This window comes from Danio rerio, chromosome 17, assembly GCF_049306965.1.
Source record: "Danio rerio strain Tuebingen ecotype United States chromosome 17, GRCz12tu, whole genome shotgun sequence".
Taxonomy (NCBI): domain Eukaryota; kingdom Metazoa; phylum Chordata; class Actinopteri; order Cypriniformes; family Danionidae; genus Danio; species Danio rerio.
This window is the reverse complement of record NC_133192.1, coordinates 18,238,233-18,263,926: the sequence shown is the minus strand read 5'-3', so window position 1 is coordinate 18,263,926 and position 25,694 is coordinate 18,238,233. Positions and strand designations below refer to the sequence as shown.

The following is a 25,694-nucleotide window of genomic DNA, read 5'->3' as shown; positions in this document are numbered from 1 at the left end:
AACTCTGCAGGTGGGTCTTCTTCACAATGTGAAACCTCTCTGCTCACTGCATACATGTTCTTTTTGCAAACAGAACGACATACTTTGGCGAAATGGTTACGTTTTCCACATTTGCCACACTGTTTACCTTTAGCAGGGCATTTCTCTGATGGACCGTGAGCCTGGTTGCCACAGTAACCGCAACTTCTGCCGCGCTCCGTGACGTCATTGCTGCTGCGATGTGAAGCTTTCACTTCAGCTTTCTTTGCTCTCTTCTGTGACTCTCTCTGTGCTGTGACAGCGTGCAGCACTTGATCGCGGGGATTGTATGAGCTGTTTGCGAACGTTTTGAGCTGAGCTTGTGCAACTTCGTGTGATCTGGCTATGTCCATAGCCTTGTCTAGCGTTAACTCCGAACCAACGCTGAGCAGCTTCTCTCGCACTCGAGGAGAGTGAATGCCAAACACGATGCGATCTCTGACCATTTCCTCACTGTCTGCATAAGCACAGTCTTTCACTAATAGTCTTAGCTCGGTTACAAATTGCTCAAAACTTTCATTTGCTCCTTGTATTCGCTCATGAAATTTATATCTGGCGAAGATTATGTTCGTTTTGGGCATCACATATGCTTCATACTTGTCGTAGTATGTTTGCAGTACCTTTGCTTCGTCTGCCGTCAGCGCCCAGGTGTTGAATATATCTCTTCCTTTTTCTCCTATCCATAGGAGCAAATAGCTGCACTTTTCGTCTTCTCCCCTTTTTTTCAGTGGACCTGCGAACATGAGCTCTGCATGCTGTCTGAATTTCCTCCATGCGTCGGGTAAATTAGACGATTCCCAGTTCATGTGCGGCGATGGTACTCCTGCTAAATCCATTTTTTAAATTTACTTTTCTTCTGACACCATGTCTTGTTCTGTGTTTAACTTTATTTGTTGCACGGGGCGTGCAGTAATTAAATAAGGAGACGGACAGTGAGTACCAACAACTTCCAGCTTTAATCCACAACGTGTTGCCGTATTACAGGTTAACCATCACTAGTAAACTCTTCTACTAGTCGTAAATTAGTGTCGCAAATATTCAGTGCTTACATGAATATTACAGAGACCTTGGCAGTCAAATTAGGATTCACCAGGTCTCGAAACGTTTCTAAGCTGATCGATGCTTTGAATCGCTTTAGTCACGTGACTAGGTGTTTCGAAACACTTTAGTCACGTGACTTGGGTGCTTCGGATCATGCTTCGGTGCAGTGATTCGAAACACTTGCGCTTCGGGATCTCGACACTGTGTCAAAACATCAGTTTCACGTCAGCCATCCCTAGCTAAGAGCAGGCCAACGACGTTTCTGCTAAATCATAGGTATGTATGTCTTTTTTTGTTGTCATCTAACGTTATATTATTTGATATGTTGGCTTTGATGTGCGCGTGTATCCTAATACGGAACTATTTGTTATAATTTAGCCGTGAGTTACTTGTTTCGTGCACTTGGTTTTGGCTATTTACATCAATAAAAGTTTAGAGTGAATGTATTTGAAACAAATAGCGATTTCAATCGAGTCACTTGCTTTAATAACTCACGATTAATACAATGAGTATCATATAACATACCAGATCAGGTATCCAAGTCAAATATAACATTATGTCCTGTTTATCTAGATTGCTGTCAGCATTGCGCACATCATAACCTTTTTTCCCTTCGAACCAGAGCCAGTGGAACAAACGGTGACGTGTTTAACTGTGTAATTTGTGTGAAAATCGTGTGATTTTCATGTAATTCATTGCTTGATTTGTTAGCTCGACTAAATGTCTATCATATTCAGACCAACTTGCTTTAACAGTCAGCTAGCTTTTATTTACATAAAAAATATAAAGGGCTAAATATATATTTTTCTTTCTTTTTGCTCAAAAGGACTGAAATATTGACAATGACATAATTCAATGCAAGATTTCCTTGAGGAGGTGAGACTTGTTATCATCAGTGAAATTTGACGGTCATTCACCAGCAGATGCAAGAAACCTTTTCTCTTTGCCCAAAAGAAGTTGTTGAGATTTAGCCAGGAAGAAATTAGAGAGAGATAACCTGGACTTTAAGGAAGAGGTAAGTCACTATATTGCAATTGCTTTGGTTTCATTCAAGGTAGTAATGATAATGCTAAAAATAACAAACAACATTATTATTATAGGTAATTCAAAATACATCTGTATTCAGCATTTGAACATTTAAATATTTACATTTACATATATATATATATATATATATATATATATATATATATATATATATATATATATATATATATATATATATATATATATATATATATATATATATATATATTATGTGTAAAAATTAATATGTATGTTTTTTTTGTATATTGTAGATCTGCACAGAGTTTTCTCAGATCTGTAATGTAGATCTCCTGAGACAGTTAATCGAGTGACTTGATAAATATACAGCACCTCTCCTGAAACTCTACAGAAAAGAAGGGATTCAATGGGTCCAGAGATGGATACAACAAGATGGATGAGCAGGTACTCATTAAGATTTTTTTTTTCTTATACACCCGTCTGATGTTTTTAACATGTGCAACATATTTTGTCCTGTTAAGAATTTCATGCTCAGGTAATACAGTCTAATAAAACGTAATTGCAACAATTTAATTGTCCAGCCCTTTTGCATTAATTTTAATTGTGTCAAGTTGTGTTTTGATTGTGAGATGGAAGTAAGATAAATAACAGATGTTTCACTTGTTTTGAGTGACCATTTCAAATGAATACATTCAAAGAGGAAAATAGAAAATAATAGCTGTAGTTTTTAACTCAAAGTAATTGTCACATGAAACTAAACATTTTTCTAAATTTGCCAACACAACCATTATCAAATTCCATTGTATGGAAACCACAAAATTCTTTTTTAAAAATAAAGCCATGTGTTTTTTCAACAGCATGAATAAAATACTATGCTCATTTAAATGTACTAAGTACATTTTTACTTACAAAACAATAAGATTGTAAAACACCCTTTGTAAATGACTTTCCTTTAGGTCACTGATATTGTCACCGATCGAGAAAGAGCAGCTCTTGAGGGATTGCCAATTTTTCTTCGTAAAAATTCTGCTTGCTTTCTCAAGATATGTCTGGTAAGTTACCCATTTTCATACCCTATTCTACATTTATTAGTCTGCTTGGTAACACTTTTAATAGCTGCACGCTATAAATAATTTATTTAGTATTAGCGAATAGTTAATTTATTTTCTGTTAAGCATAACTCTACATGAAGTGCTCAATGATTGTATTTTTTTTAACTTTAATGATTCATTTGTATTACTAATTTAAGTATTGCATTATTTACAAACCAGTTATTTAAGAATAGTTGGTGTTTTTAAGATCATTCAGAATGCTTAAGTACACGATTAATAAACTATTCAAATTAACATTTAAATATCCTAATATTAAGGTATGTAATAATAGTTACTTTGTATGTTAGTATATGCTTTATGAGCTTAACTTCATCCAGTTGTGACCTAATCTAAAGTGAGGACTATTTATGCTTTATAAATCCCTTATGAATGACAATTAAAGGCTCAGTTATATTCTAAACAGGACAATAAACAACTTTCACAATTGAAACTGTATCAAATAAAAGTAAATCTTTGCAATTTTATGTAAAATAAAAGTTTAAAAAATTGCTAAATATTAAAAAGTTGTCAATATATTGTTCAATTATTATATATTATAGACTATTCAAAGTGTTACTGTTTGTATGTACGAAAGTATTACATGTTTTTATTTTCTTTGCATAATAGTAATAACATTAATAAGTAGTAATTAATATTACACATCAATTAATTTTCCCATTACTTAATCTCCTATAAGGACACGGACCCTGAAGACCACAGCACCAGAGATTAAAGGATTGGAATCTTCACTGTGGTGGAAGATGATAATGGCACTTCTGCATCCCTGCAATATGTGATGAACCTCGCTAAAATCTTGGAGGAGGCCATAGTACTTCAGGATATCACACATCTGCCTGCAGCCTTCGCTTACTTGTTCAGCCTCTTGTATAGACTGAATATGGAACACCCAAAATAACTCAAATATACTTTTTAAGTGATTCAGCATGTTTTATGGAGGTTGGTGGCACATGATCTGCGAGAGTTCAGTTCATTCATTCATTCATTTTCTTTTCGGCTTAGTCCCTTTATTAATCTGGGGTCGCCACAGCGCAATGAACTTGTTTTACGCAGCGTATGCCCTTCCGGCTGCAACCCATCTCTGGAAAACATCCATACACACTCATTCACACATACACTACGGACAATTTTAGCCTACCCAATTCACCTGTGCCACACGTCTTTGGACTGTGGGGGAAACCGGAGAACCCAAAGGAAACCCACGTGAACGCAGGGAGAACATTCAAACTCCACACAGTAACGGCAACTGACCCGTGACCACTTCCTAATGTGCCACTGTTTCAATGTTTTCAGGTCTGTTTTTGGACTTTATGTACTTTGTTGACAAAAGTGCAGTACACTTTAAAGACTGTATGAATGGAGTGGCTTTTAGGGTTTACTCTGATTAGATGATTGTATATTCACCTGGTTTGAGTGTTTAGACACACTAATAGCTTGGTTTTAGTAAGGTTGCCAGTTATTTTATGTTGAGGCAGTGTACAATCTTTTCAAATCTGGAAACATTCAGTACTAGTTGTGTACAAACTAGCCCAATGCTGAACACGGCTAATGTCAAATGCTGATTTTGTATGCAAATGTTTTGGATTGTGATTTGAACACAGTTAAAAATAAAAAAAAGTGAATTGACTATTCTTGTGTATTTAATTTGAATCCTAAAAATTAATAGTAAATGCATAATGAATCAGTTTGTTTTATTTTGTTCAGTAAGCTAAAAAAATCTTGTTGGGTAAACATAATCATTTTTGTTCAGTAAACAAAAGATCTTGTTGAATAAACGTGAAAATTTTTGTTCAGCAAACAAAAGATCTTGTTGAGTAAACATGATAATATTTGTTCAGCAAACAAAAATATCTTGTTGGGTGAACATGACATTTTTTGTTCAGCAAACAAAAATATCCTGTTGGTTGAACATGATATTTTTTGTTCAGCAAACAAAAATATCTTGTTGGGTGAACATGACATTTTTTGTTCAGCAAACAAAAATATCCTGTTGGTTGAACATGATATTTTTGTTCAGCAAACAAAAATATCCTGTTGGTTGAACATGATATTTTTTGTTCAGCAAACAAAAATGTCTTGTTGGGTTAACATGATATTTTTTGTTCAGCAAACAAAAATGTCTTGTTGAATGAACATGATATTTTTTGTTCAGCAAACAAAAATGTCTTGTTGAATGAACATGATATTTTTTGTTCAGCAAACAAAAATATCCTGTTGGTTGAACATGATATTTTTGTTCAGCAAACAAAAATATCCTGTTGGTTGAACATGATATTTTTTGTTCAGCAAACAAAAATGTCTTGTTGGGTTAACATGATATTTTTTGTTCAGCAAACAAAAATGTCTTGTTGAATGAACATGATATTTTTTGTTCAGCAAACAAAAATATCCTGTTGGTTGAACATGATATTTTTTGTTCAGCAAACAAAAATATCTTGTTGGGTGAACATGATACTTTTTGTTCAGAGAACTAAAGAATTCAACAAAATATTTTGAGTTCACTGGTCTTCAAACCCTGTTTGTTGAGTTAACTCAAAAAGCTATGTGTGATAGGTTGCCTAATTATTTTAAGTTTACTCAACTTTTTTTTTTTACAGTGCAGTGCATAGTGTAAAGTGTGCCATTTGGAAGCAGATAAAGAGATACTGTTATCATTATTTTAATGGTTAGATTTTATATTTTGGTTGGCATTTTCATTGTTGTGTTGTTTTGTCATTAGTGCTATTATTAATATTATAGATCACAGGTGTCAAGCTCAGTTCTGGGAGGGCCGCAGATTTGCACAATTTTGTTTTAACCCTAATTAAACACAGCTGATCAAACTAATTGAGTGATTCAGGTTTGTTGAAAACTACAGGTAAGTGTGTTGAGGCAGGGTTGATACTAAAATTTGCAGGGCTGCAAATATTCTCCAGGAAATGAGTTTGACACCCCTGTTATAGATAGATTTATATTAATTTAAAATCAACCTAATTCTATTTTATTAGGTGTAAATTTACATTTTAATACATTTTCCTCCACTGTAAATTAGACTTTATTAGTATGAGTTTTTACTCCCAAAACATTTAGATCTAAACCCTGCATCTAGCTTTTGCAAATAAAATAGGAGAACTTAACATTCACCATTATTTTCTGCAATCTTTTTAGTGTTTCACCATTAAAAACGATGCCAAATTACAGCCTATTACAGCAAAAATACACACATTTCATCTCAATGCCAAAACCCCCGCAGTTTACCCAAATCAATGTGTGTTTGTTTTTAATGCTTTAGATATGGACAAAACTGATTTTTTTCCCTCTCATTTATTTCAGGAGCAAGGCAAAATTGGAGTCACATTCAACATTGGGACGGCTGATATCACTGTTCAGGAGAGCAGCACCGCGGTAAATGACGGCAAGTACCATGTAGTTCGCTTCACCAGAAATGGGGGCAATGCTACACTTCAGGTGGACAACTGGGCCATCAATGAGCACTTCCCCTCAGGTAAGACCTCTCACCCGCCGCTTCAACCTTTGGCTTCTGACTTCAAGAAGATGTATGGACAGTGCACAGAACTGGACAGCAACTGCTTTCGAGCCATTTCTAAAGTCACTTTTGTGTCCCTAGTGACTGTGCAGATTACTTTACTTTACTCCAGGTACATCCTGTGTGTGCCTCGCTCACAACAAATAGCAGCAAACAACACAATTATAGACTCTTTATAGACTCTTTTTTTTCCCCCAGATAATTTTTTATGGCTGCAAAATTATTTTTTGACAAACTATTAGGTGGGGTTTTCTGGAAACTAATAGATGAATTGAAAAATACAAAATATATGAAGCTGGGAAAATTCCTATTAGCAAATACACTGATGGATTTACACTACTGGTCAAAATTGTGGTAAGATTTACCTTTTATTTACCTATTATACCCCTATTTACCTGATTTACCTATTTACCCGATTTACCTATACCTATTAAGATTTACCTATTAGATCTATTATGGCCCTTTTTACAAGATGTACTGTAAATTAAGTCTCAGATTTCTATGAGTGTGTATGTGAAGTTTCACCTTAAAACACCCCAGAAATTTTTTTTTATATCTCTTTATATATCTGTGAAACTGACCCTTTTAGCTTTAATTGATCCAAATTGTGGCATTTTTGTGACTGTCACTTTAAATTCACATGAGATTGTGCTCCCAGCCCTCTTTTGGAAATTATCTTTAACAGGTACGGTGCTAAAGCTCTAATGGCAGGTGGCAGCTTCTTACTCAGGGCTGTTAATGCTAATGAGAAACAGATCAGCACTAATGGGCGGGGCTAATGACAGGGCTAATGAAAGGGAGAATGTCAATCAAAGTGTTTCTGCAGACTGTTTTTATGAAGTGTGATTATAAAAAAAAAAGTTAAATAATTATAACTAATTAATACAAATGAAACAAAAAAAATTATTATAAATTTTTATCATAATAGGCTGGCTATATTCATACGCTGTTGCCACACGTCAGGGCTTAAACCCTCTATAAAAGTGATTTTTGCATAATAGATCCTATTTAAAAAATATATATTTTATTATTACATTGTATTATGCTCATCACGGCTGCATTTATTTGTTTAAAGTTGTATAAGACACATACAATAATATTATACTATAATATTAATATCGTAATATTGATATAATAATAATCATAATCATAATCATACGAACATAATTATATACTGAAATTAATTGAAAATTACATTTGTTTTTAATTTTTTTAACTGTACTTGATATTTATTGATATGTATAAAACGGCAAAGCTAAATATCAGGGTGTCTGTGAGAGTCTTAAAGTCTTAAAATGACTTCAATTTCAAAAATACAATCTTAGGTCATAAAAAATCTTAAATTCACAAAAAAATTGCCTTATAGTCTTAAATCATTTTAAATGGGTCTTAATTTTTCTTTGTTCATACCTTTCACAGTACTGGGTTGCGGCTGGCAGGGCATCTGCGATGTAAAACATATGCTGGAATAGCTGGCGGTTCATTCCGCTGTGGCAACCTCTGAAGTCAGGGACTAAGCTGAAGGAAAATGAATGTAAAGCTACCCAGTCAAGCCAACACACATCCAATTACTAACAATACATTGCAATAATTTTTTAAGCCAAATTATATTCATAACTAATATCATAACAGTCTTTTGTGCATCTATTTAGTTTTTAAAGAGTTTTTGTATACAGCTAGGGTCTGCTTATTTTGACAGATTGTTTAAAATATATAAGAAATATAAAAAAATAAGAAATAACTCATTAGAGTTATTTTTTTGATGGGGCAAGTACATATTTTTTTCTGCTTGGCCATTAAAAAATCCTTAGAGTTTAGTCCTATATAAGTCTGAATTTTCATTCTTCGTGGTCTTAAATTTGACTTGGTGAATCATGCAGAAACCCTGAATACATGTTACAGTACAAGATCTTTTAGAAATAATTTTAACATGCTGCTTTGCTGCTCAATAAATATCTATTGTATTCATCTAATTTATTATCGCCTATAAATAATGAAAACACTATGCTTAACAGCTGCTTAATATTTTTGAGGTATATTTTGTTATTTTCTGATGAATAGAAAGTAAATAACCAGCATTTATTTAGAACAGAATCTTTTGTTAATTATAAATTGCTGCACTATGGATAGTGTATTATTAAAAATGTCACACTGAAAAATCCACAGCTGAAAAAAGATACATTTGAAACTTTTAAATCAATCCAGCCTCGATGAACATAAGATATAACATTTCTTAAAAAAATAATTAAATTAAATTAAATTTTTTACAGACCCCAAAATCTAAAAAGTTGCTCTACTTAAAAAATATTCTCGTTTGCTGTGATCGTACCACATCTTAACAAATTTTCTCATTCACTCCCTAAAAACTGTATGACGTACTTTTATGCCATAAAACCCAGTTCCTTCCTTCTCAGTTGTGCTCTTAACAAAAAGCACTTCTTTCCATTTTGCATTTTTTATACTATTTTATTCTATTACATCTCGTCTCAGTTAATAATGTCTACTTCCAACAAAGCAAAGGAGAAAAATCATGTTCTAGCCAGTTCCTCTATCCTCCCATTTTGTTCCACTTTAGTGTGATTGGATAAATTGGGGAAGGTTGAGACGTCTAAAACCTCCAAGGTTGCCATGACTTTATATATAAAATTCAAGGTTAGTACAAGATCGGGGAATGGGACACATTTACAGTGAATTACTTTGACACATAAGTTACCATAGATCTTTCCTATAATGCAGGTTCATCAGTTTTATAGTAGTGTTAATGAAAGATTAGACTACGCAAACTCCCATCACTTGTAAGCTCACAAGTGCTTTATTGCTTCCACCTGGTATTAACATGCATTAAAATGTGTCTCTTATGTCCACTTGTGTTTCGATTTGTCGAAACCTTTTCCTCTTATGTTATTACACTCTACATCACTTTAATAGAAACCCCTCGGTGCATCATGCAAGACTATTCGGTGAACAAACCCATGCAACATAGCTCACAAATCAGCAGGAAAGCAAGCTAATGAGAAGGATGTTGATGCAACTGCAATTTGCGTAATTTAATAGAGAAGTACAATTCTACAATTTAATAGAGAAGAATGGATACCTTGTTTTGGTCTCTTTCCCCATGCAATCACAGTAGGTAGAGAGTAGATGCTCTTTTGTGGCTGTTTGAATGCATTCATGAAGGTTTACGCTACGAAAGGAATCCAGATGAAATGTGTTTTGTTTATTTGGTGAAACAAAAATGAAAAAGTAACTGCTGGCGTTCAGGCTAAAATGTAATGTGGCATGCATTAAAATATACTTCTGATGTTTTGAGATTTGTTATATGCAATATTACTATGCTATGTTAAATTTACAGTCATTCTTGCCATTTGTATTTAAGAGCTCCTTGACCATGGTAAACAAGATAATGCTGTAGATAACGCTGTCTTGGTGATAATTAGGTCAGCAGAAATTGAAAAAATACAAGAGAGTGCAACAGTGGGCAGCCATGGCCTATTGGTTAGAGAGTTGGAACTGTGATTCGAAAGTCTCTAAAGTTGATGATGGTGGGAATATTCATCTCAATTCAACAGCTAAAGTGATTCTCTTAAGCGAGGCTGCAAACCTGCAACTGCTCCTCAGGTGTCTTCATGGCTTTAAGTCGCTTTGGATGAAAGTGTTTGCTAAATGCATCAAATTTAATGTAAACTGTAGTTACGTCAGGAGTAAATGCAAAAGCACAAGAGAGTGCAACAGATTCACTTATTATGCCACTACTTACTGCACAACTAAACTATTAGACACACGATTAATATTATTATTATTACTATTATTATTATTATTATTATTATTATTATTATTATTATTATTATTATTATTACTACTACTATTATTATTGTTACTCAGTCACAAGATGGCGTTAAAAAGTATGTATAAATGTATCCACTAACCATCAAGATGATTCACAGTACCCAGATGAGCCTGTTGTTATTAGTTTTACAGGTTATTATCAGGGAATAACATACCTTGGATTTTTGTTTTTCCAAGTATTCCAGAGAGCTGTGCAATAATTCAATTTAATAGTAACAGTTAAAGTCAGAATTATTAGCCCCCCTTTTATTTATTTATTTTTATTTATTTATTTTTTTTTTTTTCTCAAATGATGCAAGGACATTTTCACAGTATGTCTGATAACATTTTTCCTTTTGAGAAAGTCTTATTTGTAAAATCAAAGCAGTTTTTATTTTTTTTAAAAACCCTTTAAGGTTAATATTATTAGCCCCTTTAAGCTATATTTTTTTTTCGATAGTCTACAGAACAAACCATCATCATACAATAACTTGCCTAATTATCCTAACCTGCCTAGTTAACCCAGTTAACCTTGTTAAGCCTTTAAATGTCACTTTAAGCTGTATAAAAGTGTCTTAAAAAATATCTAGTCAAATGATATTCACTGTAATCATGGCAAAGATAAAGTAAGTCAGGTGGTTTAATAATTCTGACTTCAATTGTATTTAACAGCGTAATCCCTGCAGAGAAACTGCATTACCCATGATTCTGAAAAGACATTTCGCCAATCAGAGAGTTGCAGCAAGTTGCTGTCTGATAAAGGATCCGTTATTTTTAACGATTGCTTAAATTCAGATATTAGCTACTGGGTTTGACGGTTTTACCCGTACCATTTTTATTTAATTTAATTCCCCATTCATTTAATTCTCACTACAGCTTGTAAGCTTAATGTTTTTTCCCATGATGCAGTTCTTTAACAAAGATTAGTATTATTTTTCTTTTAATACATACTGGTGACAGACAATTAGTAGCCCTCTTGCACAATTAATTCCCAAGTGATGTTTAACAAAGAGAACGAGCACATTTCTAAAAATAATAGATTTAATGGCTAATTTCTAAAAGTAATTGATTTTGTCTTTCCCATGATGACAATACATCATATTTTACCAGGTATTTTGGAAGATTCTTATATTCAGCTTACTTTGCAATACAAAAATCTCAATGAGGCTAATAAGGCAAGACATTGGTTGACAATTGTTTGCTCTGTAGCCAATCAAAATAATAATCTCTCAAGGTGGCTAATAATACTGACAGATTATCAAACAATTTAAAACTGCTTCATTCCAGCCAAACTAAAAGTAATAAGCCTTCAAAAAATGCATTCAATCCTAAAATATAAAACTTCCTTGCTCTTGAATATTTGAAAATTTATAAAAATTTCACAAGAGGGCTAATCATTTGGACTTCAACTCTTCAACTGTATATTGTGAAAATTTAGGATAAAAGTCCAAAACTAACGCCAATTTTTGGTAGCATTTATTAATGAGTATTATCTAATGAACATTCATGTTGAGATGATTATTCCTATATATTTTATACTGTTTCAAAAAGCATGTTTACTACTCAACTAGTAACATATTTTCCTTGTTCAATTAAATCAGCATGTCCATATTTTCATTTTCTGTTCAAACATCTAAGGGCATCAGTTTGTGTTGCTGTCGGCACTGAATAAACCCATTTTATGTGGCCAACTCGACTAATGCACCCATTTATCAGTCTGCCATTTGTGCGAATGATATTAAGCATGAAAAATACATGCAGCAGCGGCGCGTCGCCTTTCTGTTCATATGGTCACATTATGCAGAAGTCACAGCCTGCCCGTTTTAGGTCTAAAGTTTCATTTCTGCCAACATGGGCATTTGCAGTAGACTCGTACAGGGAAAATACATCACTGAGATTTATAGGTGGCACACTGGTATAACACTTCTATATAAATGTCAGCAGAATTTACTTTCTCTGCCAAAAGTTTCAAACATGATAATAAAATATTTATATATTCAGATGGCCACCTGCGAATAGAATATGATTACGCTGGAAGACAGATGTCCCCTCATGGCAGGCTGCTCTTTGCTTTGGAGCCCATTTCCACTCAATGTTTGATTTCTCAATTCGATCGTTGATGAATCGATCGAGTGATATTGTGAGGTTTTTGGGGCGCTGCCATGCTATGCTTTATTTAATTTACAAGCTAAATGAAGCGGGTTCTTAAAGACCTGTGGAGAGCACTGAACCGAGGTGAACATCTGTGCTTTATTTTCTTAATGCGTCAGAGAGCTAATGCCTAATAGTTGCGCCAGAGCTCTGCTTTTCGCCAAGTTATTATACCATACCTTGCTGCGCTAAGCACATACAAATAGCAAGGGCAAGTTAGCTCATTGCGTCTTTCAAGCACACAGCCTGTTTATCTCCCACGGGGCCCGGGAGGTCAAGCAGAGATGTCTACAGGGCCACAAGCACGGTCACCCAAAGCTTATGACTGTCATTACAACGTAACCTGAGGCCATGTGCAGAATGCTCAGACAACTTTACGGCAGCCGTCGTTTGGAGAATAAATTGTGCTGTGCTTGTCTGTATTCACCTTACTTGTTTGGAGATACCGAGCCAAGTGCCGCCGCATGTACTAATACAATTTGCACAGCCTCCAGTAACGGCTAACAAATACGAGTAAGCATAAGATGTTCTCGGCTAGTATTACTCACTAGCTGGAAGTAGGCTGGATTTGCCAGGATTTTTCCATAAAATGCTGAGGCTGGGAGGGGGGGTTCGACGTCCTGTATTATTTGGGCTGTAGCTTGCAATCTAGAGTCGAAAAATCAGCACAATCTTTTCTTCACTTTACCATATAATGGACTTATAGAGTGGAAATGTAGTTTTCTAACTCACTGCAAGAGCCAGATAAGCAACTTCTTTTCAAGGAGCTGTACCGTGGACGGAAAAACTGCAAGCTGTAAAATGTTATATTTAGAAAAGCGCAGATACTAAGTCTTGTGAAGAATTATCTCACGTTGTCACTGATATGCTAACCGCATTCAGACACAGGAAACTGGATGGTATTGCTCAGGATCTTTTTTTAACCCTTTAAGAAATATGATTGAAATACAGATGGTTGAATCTGACTTCCAGCAGATGTTCCCTACTGATGTTATGTCAACACTGACTTTTGAAATATAAAAGATTGATGTTTTGAGTTTAGAAGGTGTTCTAAAGGGTAGTAAATGTAAGGATGATTAATTCCTCTACTGAGTCTCATTCCTCACGCAGCGAACTTCTCTTGTAGCTTGGGTGGATATAAAAAGAGATTTGTAGTTTAGTCCTCGGATTCCAGCTCTGCTAGTCTGCCTCAGGTAAGATGAGGCTTTAAACATGACTGTACTGCTGTTTTTGTCTTTGTGGTCTTTGATCAATGCAGATCGTTTTTTTTTTTTTTTTTTGCATTATGAATTTAGAGGAAACCACAACAGTCAGAAAAAAATGTGTTGGTATTAGTCAGTATTTTATTATCTTTAAAATTTGCTAAAATGATATAACAAGATTAATCTGTAATAATGTTAAAACAGATTATTTAATAATCATTAATATCGTTAATGGAATTATTATTCTTATTATTATTCTTCTTATTATTATTATTAATATTATTTTTATTATTATTGACAACAACAATAATAATCACCCAAGCTGTAAATTCTAAGTGCCCAAAAAGTACTACATACATGCAATTAATAATAATAATAATAATAATAATAATAATAATAATAATAATAATAAGACCTCACAGTGGAGCAGTGGGTAGCACGATCGCCATATTGCAAGAAGGTCACTGGTTCGAGCCTCAGCTGGGTCAGTTGGCATTTCTGTGTGAAGTTTGCATCTCCAACCCATGCTCCGAGTGCTCCGGTTTCCCCCACAGTCCAAAGACATGTGCTATAGGTGAATTGAATATGCTAAATTGACCGTAGTGTATGTGTGTGAATGAGAGTGTATGGGGGTTTCGCAGTGATGGGTTGCAGCTGGAAGGGCATACACTGCGTAAAATATAAGCTGGATAAGTTGGCAGTTCACTCCGCTGTGGCGACCCCAGATTAATAATGGAACTTGGCCGAAAAGAAAATGAATGAATGAATGAATGAATGATGATATTAAATATAGCTGCAAGCAGAAAATAGGGGGTCAAGCAGTTCAGAGCTAGATTGAGCAAAGCAGTCCAGAGGCAGCATGAGCACATTTGAGCACCTGTGTCGGTGCTGCAAGCAAAAACCGTTTCACCTATTGACACGAATTTAACGACTTGGTCATCATGGTTTGACACTGATGTCATACGTTTGAATTAGCTTGAGCCAAGGATTCATTGGAATTTGATTGTAGCTTATTCGGTTCAAACGTTATAAAGATAAACATAAGTGAAACTTTAGACACGTGGTGGTAAAGAGTGGTAAAGAGTTTTAGAGACTTCAGGTTTGCTGTGGTTCATGTTGACACTGCCTTCTATCTTTGTGCCATGTTATACAATTTTTCCTGCAGTGCTTATCCCCTAATAATAATAATAACCTTATATAATATCTCAGCAATTCATTACAATATATTATATTATATTATATTATATTATATTATATTATATTATATTATATTATATTATATTATATTATATTATATTATATTATATTATATTATATTATATTATATTAGGGCAACACAGTGGCGCAGTAGGTAATGCTGTCACCTCACAGCAAAAATGTCACTGATTCGGCGGGGTTAGTTGGCATTTCTGTGTGGAGTTCTCCCTGCATTCGCGTGGGTTTCCTCCAGGTGCTCCGCTTTTCCCCTACTGTCTAAAGACATACGTTACAGGTGAATTGGGTAAACTAAATTGTCCGTAGTCTATGAGTGTGAATGAGTATGTATGGATGTTCCCCTGAGATGGGTTGCAGCTGGAAGGGCATCCGCTGCGTAAAACATGTGCTGGATAAGTTGGCATTTCATTCCACTGTGGTGACCCTGGATTAATAAAGGGACTAAGCCGAAATGAAAATGAATGTATATTATTATATTATATTATATTATATTATATTATATTATATTATATTATATTATATTATATTATATTATATTATATTATATTATATTATATTATATTATATTATATTATATTATATACTTTACATTGCCAATACTCTTATGCTATCAGCATTGATTGATAACATATTTAAATCTATTTAGATGCATTTTTTACAGTGTCACTACTTTCACCCTAAAGTGATTAAGGGAACTCAAAGATAAATGTAGATAATCTGCAAGGTAGAGACAAGGAACACTAAAAAAAACAACGAAAGCATGTGGAATCAGCCCAAATCTTTATCACGGTTTTTGCAGCCCTGAACTGTCCCACACAGGCCTGCAGTTTGGCAGGAGATGTCAGAGTGTGTCAATCAGATGCTGCATTCAGAAGACAAGTGCATTCGTGGGACAAGGGTTACCACAAGGAACACGCACGATGTTATATCATTCCTGACACAAGTGTATGTAATACGATGGCTCGACGGTGTGTGTCCGCGTCCACATTTTTGTAAAGAAGAAGATGATGAGTCTTCCTTGATGGCTGTGCGGAGGCTTTTTGATGTCCCTGTGGCTGCTTTGCCAGTTCCAGGACCCAGGCTGGGTAATAGCGAATGACAGCGGGGAAAATGGCAGACGATTATTTGCGGTGGCCGCTGCTATTCTGCTGCAGCTCTGACAGTGGTTCAGACCGCCATACTTCAGTCAAATCACCGTATCATTTTTGTGCCATCAGCGAGGCTGGTGGAGATATTCAGTTCTCTCATTTCCCATCTCATGTCGGAAACCCTGCTGAAAACTGTTAGTCCGGGTTCACTTCATTCACCAGGATGCTCTTGATTTACGCTACTAAAAAGACCGTGTTGACCTCATATTAAGCAGGCGCATTGTATAAAAAGCCTCATTTGCATAGAAAGGACTGTTTGTATTGAAAGAATGATGATGGATTCGTTTGAATGCACAAAGCACAATCTTATGTTGGTCAGCTAACTGCTTTGGCCTTGAAATGGACCTGAAATGAAGATGTCATTTTGTCATTGGTAGATGGAAGATACCCCCCCCCTTCCTCCCCATAAAAAAAGCTGAAAATGTATTCGCATTTTTATCATCCTCAAACAGTTCCAAACTTTTACGAGTTTCTTTGTTTTCTGGAGAACACACAATAAGATGAACAATAAAATCATACACAGCAAAATCCTCTGAAGTTTACTCAGAGTTCAAAGAGTATTTGGACCATGTTTAAATAATGGCAAACAGGTTGGTAATAAGTAAAGTTGTTTGTGGAGTAGTTTAATGATCCTCTGCATGCTGAGACTGAGAATGTATTATATTTCAGCTGATTTCATTTAAGACTGTGACTGAAGCCAGTAGTAGGTTTGTGTTTCTTTTTATGTGTTTGTTTATTAACAGCAGGTGCCCCTCATTAGTGCTTAATCATCACTTATATAGTTAATCCTTTCATTGAGTTTACATGAACACCAATAATTCGATTTTAATGCGATTAAGACACTACTTTGATTAAGAGTCTACCATGTAAACAGCAATTTTTGATTAACTTAGTCAGATTAAGGTCATAATCGAACTAAAGAGAAATCGAATTAAGACATGTGGAGTATGCTGATTTTAGTTGCATTATTGAAGTGCAGTACAGACATGTAAACACCTTAATCGAACTATTACCATCATGTTGGATTTTTCACTACGTTTTTAGACAGGATAGTCCACACACACACACATGTCTGTTTGACACTCTCGGCACCTACCGAGTCAGTGCAGACCACACACACCTGTATCGTATTATGCAGAGGTTTTTTTTTTTTTTCATTCAGTATGTGGTATAAACATCCATTAAAACTACACTCTTTCAGCAGTTCGTAGTTGCATCCAGAATTTTGTTTTCATAGGGGGCATGCATGAAATGTTCCTGAATGAAAGTGGTACAGCAACCGACTCCCACGCCGAAGGCCGTTGGTTCGATACCAGCTCAGAGCAGGTTTGGTGGTATAGGACCAGCGGGGTTACACATGTAAACGTAGTCACTGTCTCATTAACTTGAGTAACTTTACCTGTTTACCTGTAGAGAAGGACCAATCTAAACTGAGTGAATTTTACTCAGAGGATTTTGCTGTGTAAGTTTAGGGCCCTCAAAAGTAAAATTGTTTTATTAATATATGTAAATAAAGGCTTTTTAATATATATATATATATATATATATATATATATATATATATATATATATATATATATATATATATATATATATATATATATATATATATTTTTTTTTTTTTTTTTTTTTTTTTTTTTTTACTTTTAATAACTTTTTCACTTTTAATTTATCCAAAGATCTTACTTTTTGTTTGCTTTTATAAAATAAAACACTTTGAAGAATATTGCAAACCACCATTGACATCAACAGGCTTTTTTTGTAGTTGTTTTTTGTACTTACTGTCACACTTTACACTGAGGTTTTATTGTTTATTAGTGTTAATAAATGCATTTACTAACATGAATGTTATCACTTTTTTCCATTTAAGTATTGGTAGACTGTCTGCTTAATATCTGTTGATACTGCTCCTTCAACAGACATTTAACTGACTTTAAAAAAATTTGCAAGTACATGTCAACTTACACTAATCCTAAAACAAACCCCAACCCCAACCCTAACCCCAACCTAACAGTCTACCTAAAATCTAATGAGAAATAGTTGGGCTACATGCAATGTAGCGTAAATTTAACAAACGGACCATCAAAAAAAAAAAAAAAGCGTGACCACATTATCTAATAATGAGCAATACTTGTACAGCATTCATTTATCATAGTTCAACATTTCCTAATGCATTATTGAAATCCAAATCATGCTTTCTAACATTAGGTAATGCACTGTGCGTTAACTTGAACTAACGATGAACAATCACACACACAGCTATGAATAATGAATAGAAGCTGTTATAAATGATTGTTCATGTTAGTAAATACATTAACCATCACAGAATGTGTTCGTATTCATATATATGCTTGTCTTTCTCCACCGGTGTATTTTTGACTGTTTGGCGCCATTTTGTGGCTGAAAAAATATGTAGGTTAGTGTATGCTCCATTCAGCCAATTTTTTGTGTCTAATTAAGTAGCAAGTAGCTGTATAATAAAAGGTTTTAAAGTCAATCAAAGCAGCTGTTTTTGCAAAATAAAGAAATTTAGTCTCCACTTTGTGTCGGGCTGCCAGTAAACCTGGGCTTTATTCTGCGATAACAACCACCTTTATGGACTTTATTCTTTACTTAACTAATTCAACATTTTTGTAAAATTCTTCACAATGTCTTATTTTGTTTTGAACAAAAGAACAAAACTGATTCAGGTTTGGAGCTAGTGAATGGTGTGTAAATTATAGCAAATCTTCCATTTTTAGGTAAACTATCGCTACAATTGGTGTAAATGGCCAAATCCTAAACCATTTTGAGCCACTTCTGACCTGAGTTTGAAAATGCTGGATTGCTTTCAGTGTGTAAATGTTTATGTGGTTGAATGCATTCACACACACACAAAAAAAAAGCTAAAAAAACTTCTCTCTATCTACTGACTGAACATGTGATTATAATGGGACATGATGTGAGAAAGTGCACCCAAAAGCACTTCTGGGAATGTGATGTAGAGCATGACGAAATAAGACGGAAGGATCTTGACAAAATTTAGACACAAGTGGTCACAAGAGACGCATTTAAACGCATGTAATACCAGGTGGAAAAGGTGTCTCAGCTGTCCATTTGTGACCGGATCACTGAAAGAACAACAAAGAACACAGGGAACTGAAACAACAGGTAGATTTGTGTGGGAATAAAGGGTGGTGTTGTGAATTGTATAAAACATAAAAAAAAGCAATTTGTGCGGCACGGTGACTCAGTGGTTAGAACTGTTGCCTCATAGCAAGAAGGTCACTGGTTCGAGTCCCAGTTGGACCAGTTGGCATTTCTGTGTTGAGTTTGCATGTTCTCCCTGTGTTTACTGGGGTTTCTCCGGGTGCTCCAGTTTCTCCCACAGTCCAATGGCATGCACTATATGTAAATTGGGTAAGCTAAATCATATGTAGTGTATGTGTGTGAGAAAGAGTGTATATGGGTGTTTCCCAATACTTGGTTGCAGCTGGAAGGGCATCTGCTGCTGCAAAAAAAAAGTCTGGAAAAGTTGGCAGTTCATTCTGCTGTGATGACCTCTGAAATAGACACTAAGCTGAAGGAAAATTAATGAATGAATGAAAATTTGCAATTTACTAAAACAGGATGAAATCCAAAATGGACATTTGCAGACGTTCTGAAACACATTTTTGCACTTTTTCCATCTGCTGTTACTGCCAAATCAATGTATTTCATGGATGAATAGTCATAATAAAAATAACAATAAATATTAATAATAACTAAAAACATTTAAAGAAAAAAAAACTACCATGATATGGATGAAAAATATTATAATATCAGTGTCACGTACATTTATGACAAAATTAAATTACATTCCTATTCTAACCTACACTTAAGGAAATATATATATTAAGGGTGTAATGTTACACGTATTCGTATTGAACCATTCGGTACGAGACTTTTGATTCAGTACGCATTATAAACCGAATGATTAAATTCAGACTAACATCTAAAAAGATAAAAGGGAATAAGTACAAAATATAATGTTTTCAGTGCAACAACGCTCAACATGGCATCCCAAATTATGTGGCAGACAACATGCTGCCTTCCCCGCTGTCATGTTAAACAGTAGACCATCGCTTTTGAACTCAGAATATCACTTTATTAAAGCATGTGCTCAATCTTGCTCAGCCTGGCTGCTCGTGCTGGCTCCGCCCCTGTTGCCCCAGCAACGCCGAACCCCCGACACAAAAGAGCCAACCTCCAAACACTACTCCAGGCACGTGCTACACTAGCTCGCAAAATGGCGAGTAACGTTAATGTAAACCCAGACATCCCAAGTCTCCCGGAAGCTTCGGGAGACTCCTGGATGCCCACAAACGAATGATAATCTTCTGGAAATCGCGCGCCTCCTAAGCCTCGATAAAGACCCAGGGCACGCTGGAGGGAATACTGTATGTCTTTAGGCTGGTCTGGGACAGCCTCCTGGAGGAGCTGGAGGAAGTGTCTGGGGAAAGAGGGAAGTCTGGGGTTCTCTCGTAGGAGTGCTGCCCCCACGACCCTGCCCCGGAAAAGTGCTTGAAAATAAATGAGTTTCAAAATAAACAGAATTTAAAAAAAAAATTGTATTAACTAATGAAGTTTAACTTTTTAAATGATTTTATTACAATTAAAACAATTGCATTCATCACACAGTGGAGTTTAATGCTGAATACACTACTCAAGCACAGTCTGCCTTTGCCTTGATTTGCTCAAGTCTCTGCATATTCAGGTGACAGAATGTACATTTATACAAAATCTAATTAATTTACACCATTTTTTTGAAAATGTTATTTTCAGTAAGCTTTTAACAATAAAACAAACAAAGGGTTACATTTAATTTAAATTGACAATCTTGAAACCATCCCCATCATTCTCCCTCTGTTCTCTGATGGGATGGCGGGCCAAATCAAAGGTTACTATGGGCCAACTTTGACCTGCGGACCCTAGTTTGTAGATTGCTGCTCTAAATACAATATACCTGACAAGCCTCAAAAACATTTTAATTTTTCACTTACAATATATTTAATTTAATTCAATTCAATTCATGTTTGTTTATAAAGCGCTCTTGACAATATAGATTGTGTCAAAGCAGGTTAAAGTTGAAGTCCAGATTTCAGAGTTGAAATTCAGTTTTGTTCAGTTTGGTGTGGTTTAAATTTCACTGCTGAAAGTTCAAACACTGAACTGCAAATCCATCGATGCAATTTAATGATATACAACATGTTCCCTGCTTTTATACTTCTTAAAAAAGCATGATCAATTCAATGCTAGTCTTTTTGAATATGTTAACTGGGGAGCCATTAGATGTATTTTTTTTCTTCTTAAAAGGCAGGTACAGCACCCTATTATCTGTGATTGTGCAGAGACGGATTGGATTGAGCTCAGAGGTGTAATCATATGTGTTTACCCCATGCTGTGTCATCCCTGCAGCTGCTGATCCAGCCCCACAAATGATGCTTTAGGGTACCATCGAGCTCCACTTCAGAAACACCATTTCACTTCAATGACTTCTAAATCAGCATGTTCTGCAAGCACACAGAACATGTCGCGCCAGCTTGATGCTAATATCTGCATGTCGCGTGTGATGTTTTTGACCCTCTGTCCCCGGGTGTTTTTGTAACCTCTCTGTAAAGGTTGCGCACCCTTCTCTTGTTGAAGCATAATGCAGTTTTTTTTTTCTCCTGAGACTTAGTTTGGATGCTAGTCAGGCTTATTCGTGATGCAGTAAATTGCAGTAAAAAAGCGCCCCACCTGCTCTGTCTGCCTTTACTTGTGTCCATTATGTTGTTTTAGAGAAATTGCTTTTATTTGGGCAACGCTGTTTAATATGAATGAGTTCTCTCTTTTCTTTCCGGATGACTCACAGAAGACGACCTAAAATGTGTGTTTTTCTTTTTCCTTATTTGAACATGTCTGACCTGAGGGCAGTTTGGAAATTCTCCTGTTAAAGAAACAGTTCACTTAAAAATTTAATTAACTGTTAATTAACTTCAGGAGAATTTTAGCTGAACTTCTAGCTGAAACTGGGGTTGTTGGTGATTCATAAAATGAAAGTAAATGGCTGCAGTTTGAGACATCATAAAATTTAAATACAATACTTTAATGAAATAATACATTGAAGTCTTGAAAATTGTTTTAAATGTTTCATCGAGTGCATTAATTCAATATGCTGCATTTTTCTCTACTAACTACGTAGCAGGCCCATAACCACCCGAAAGACCCCACCTCTCATTAACAAAGGTCAAAAATTTGTCCCATACATGAGCTCACTTGTTCTATTTTGACTGGTACGCCATCACAAACAGTAAAAATAATCAATCGAAAATGGAATTCTCTGTTTGCTTTTGCGACATCAGTTTTGTTAAATTCTAACATTGTTTTCATGAGTTTTTTCATGAGCAATTGGATGTAAGTGAAGTCATCTTTCGCTAGTGTATTGTTCTTAAATAGTGAGGACTCTACTCTCACAAGAAGCTTTTAGTCTAAATCTTGGACCTTATTTTGAAACAAAAAATGACCAATAAAAGGTGTAAAGCATCAAAAGCGACCCATATTAAAATGAATTTGAACTCTAATTTGCCTATTGTTATCATCAATTAATTCTTATATGTATTTTTTACAAGAGAGGCTAGAAAAATCGTAAAGCTCTACATTGTTATTATTATTATGTTTAAATTTTTTATCATCCAAATGACCAAATTCTTAGGAAAATTGAATATGCGTTGGGCCAGTTAGTTATTTGCATAACAAAGCCAGACATGCAGTACAGGTGACTTGGGTAGGCTAAATTGTCCGTAGTGTATGAGTGTGTGTGTGTGTGTGTGTGTGTGAATGTGTGTGTGGATGTTTCCCAGAGATGGGTTGCAGCTGGAAGGGCATTCGCTGTGTAAAAACGTGCTGGATAAGTTGGCGGTTCATTCTGCTGTGGTGACCCCGGATTAACAAAGGGACTAAGCCGACAAGAAAATGAATGATAATATAATAAAATATAATATAATGGGCCACAGATTTTAACAATTTTTTTTTTGTAATGATAAATGATGTGATAAATTAGTATGTTAAAATTAAGTATTGTATTCATATATTTTTTTTATATGTAAATCTTTCGGAAATATATTTTGTACATCAAAATGTAGTTATGATGACCATCCAACAAGCTAATCCAGCTTAAAATGTCACTAAAATGCAATATTTAAATCTCATAATTGAATACAAAATGAGGCGTATAACTGCAAAAAGTTCCACATTTTGAGAAAACAGAACCACCTCTTTCACAAGGCTGGATCCGGGCCTGCATAGTAGGCATGTGGCTTAGGTTAGTGCAAAAAATCTGCTAAAAATGCTTTTATATATTTGTTTATAACCTCATGAATTACCCCAAGAATGAAACATATTTGGAAGAGTCATGAATATTAATGAACTCTCCTCTGATGCTCATCAGCTAGTGGAGGGCACTGAATAAATGTATAATTCATATTTCCTAAATTTTGCACTCTGATGACAAGCTGTGGTGAGATGAAATACTTCATGCCTGATTGCATTACCTGAAAGCTCTATAATGTTGGTCTTGTTTTTTAAATAAGAGCTCCACATACCTAGAAAGAGTAATACTTTATTTTTGGTCACAATTTACGCTAAAGACTGGCTTAATACCTGTTTGATTATTAGGATATTAAGGCCCAATCCCAATTTTATTTTTTTCAACCTCTACCCCTTTCCTTACCCCTTCCCCTTCGCCCTTCAAACAGAGTGGGAAGCGGAAGGGCTTCACATGTTACCCCTAAGAAATAGGACAGCACTACAACACCTGCACATGTCATCACAATCTCTTACTTCATATGAGATTGACGATGGCGACTGCTGTAGTTATTCCAGTTGCGTTATTTTTTGGTATTTATCTTCAGGAAATCACCTGAAGGCAACAATATCATGTAATCATAACCATATAATGTGGCAATAAGAGCGTAACTGTACTGTGCATTTCCACCGTGGCCTTATTCATCTATGTAAAAACACAAACAACTTTAACATTATAGCAGACACTGTAAAAAGCTAATTTCCAGCCACTAGATTCTTCCGACAGAATATTTGAGTCTTATTGAGTGACAGACGTGAAAGTATGTCGTGGGACTGCTATACAAGAGTTTATGGATAAAAGATACTGTAGCAAATCACGTTTTTTTATCAGTTTTTTTTTAAGCATGCCGGTAAAACACTAACGTGGTTTTGAATGTATTAAAACATGTGCTTGTTTGTTGTAAAAAATTTTAATAATCGCAAAGCATACTAATTTGTGCATCTCCTGACTTCAGTGTGCAGCTATGCTGCTGTTGTAGATAGTGTATTCTGGGAAATTTTCATATTCGAGCATGATCCTAAAAATTTCCTGTTTCGATGGCTATCTAGCCCTTCCCCTTACCCCTATGCCTTCAAGCTAAAGAGAATTGGGACACCCCTAACCCTTTATGTGAACATACTGTACAAAACGAGGGGTAGGGGTAAGTGGAAGGGCTAAGGGGAAGAATTGGGATTGAGCATATCAGTTTATTAATAGTTATAAAGTATGATCATACCGTACGTCACTAATCAGCCAAAATCTAAACCCAACTATTACCTTGCTTAACATTAATAAGCAGTTATTTAGCAGTTAATTGAGTCATAGTCTTAGTTATTGTTTTGTTAACAACGTGAATTGTGCCCTACAATAACGTGTTACAAAATTAAGTATGATAGAAGCTTAGGTAAAATGTAAAAATAGGGAAAACATTGTCACTCTTTAATTGTGTAATTTTTTTGGGAAACCTTTTGGCCGATCAAACACTGCCTGGGACGTGCATATTAATGACCTATGTGGATCATCAGGGTCTGCATTTTGTTCTGATTGGCCTGTTTTTTATTTTTTATTTTTATTTTTTTACCAGGATTTTACACTCACTTACCTTTTGAGGCTCACTGTTGGTAATTTCCATCTACTAAACTTATTATTCAGCTAAGCATAGGTAAATTCAGATTTTAATTCTATAGCACCTTTTAACATCAGTAAAATTGTAGTAAAATTATCTTTAATTTAATCATAATTAAAGTCGCAGTGCTCATCCTTGCTTCTTAAGTGGTTTAAAGTCATTTGGAAATGTTCTTTTAACAGTAGGATCTGCATTTGGATTTACCGGTGCTTGTAATATCCTTATACAATAGCTGGGGTTATTGTTTCATCTTGATGGTACCGTACCCAGTGAAATTACAGTTCACATTTAGATAGATCAGCACCTGCATGATGGGTTTAAAACAAAATAAATTGCCACTGTCACATATCTTGGATGCAAACAAATTAATGAAAACAACCTAGGCTCATTCTGAAAATGTACCACTATATACATTTCTGGAAATTGCAAATGTAGCCAGAGGAACATATGGCTGTATTTTGTATTTAAAACGAAAGCTACGGTAA

General features: G+C 35.0%; 1 protein-coding gene and 1 long non-coding RNA gene across 29 annotated transcripts in view; both read left to right on the top strand.

Moving 5' to 3' along the window:
* The window catches only part of nrxn3a (neurexin 3a), a 546,951-nt gene that overhangs the window by 451,851 nt on the left and 69,406 nt on the right, over positions 1–25,694 (top strand). For all 28 annotated transcript variants that reach the window (XR_002455904.3, XM_073927383.1, XM_021467203.3 and 25 more), the window contains one exon: positions 6,486–6,657. Coding sequence is in view for 27 of the 28 variants with exons in the window: in XM_073927383.1 (XP_073783484.1) it covers positions 6,486–6,657 (172 nt within the window). In the remaining variant the exon portion in view is untranslated. The remainder of the gene's footprint in view (positions 1–6,485; positions 6,658–25,694) is intronic.
* LOC137488084 (uncharacterized) lies at positions 1,935–4,800 on the top strand. Its single transcript, XR_012393305.1, has 4 exons — positions 1,935–2,074; positions 2,358–2,508; positions 3,021–3,116; positions 3,853–4,800. It is a non-coding gene; the product is annotated as an uncharacterized lncRNA (long non-coding RNA).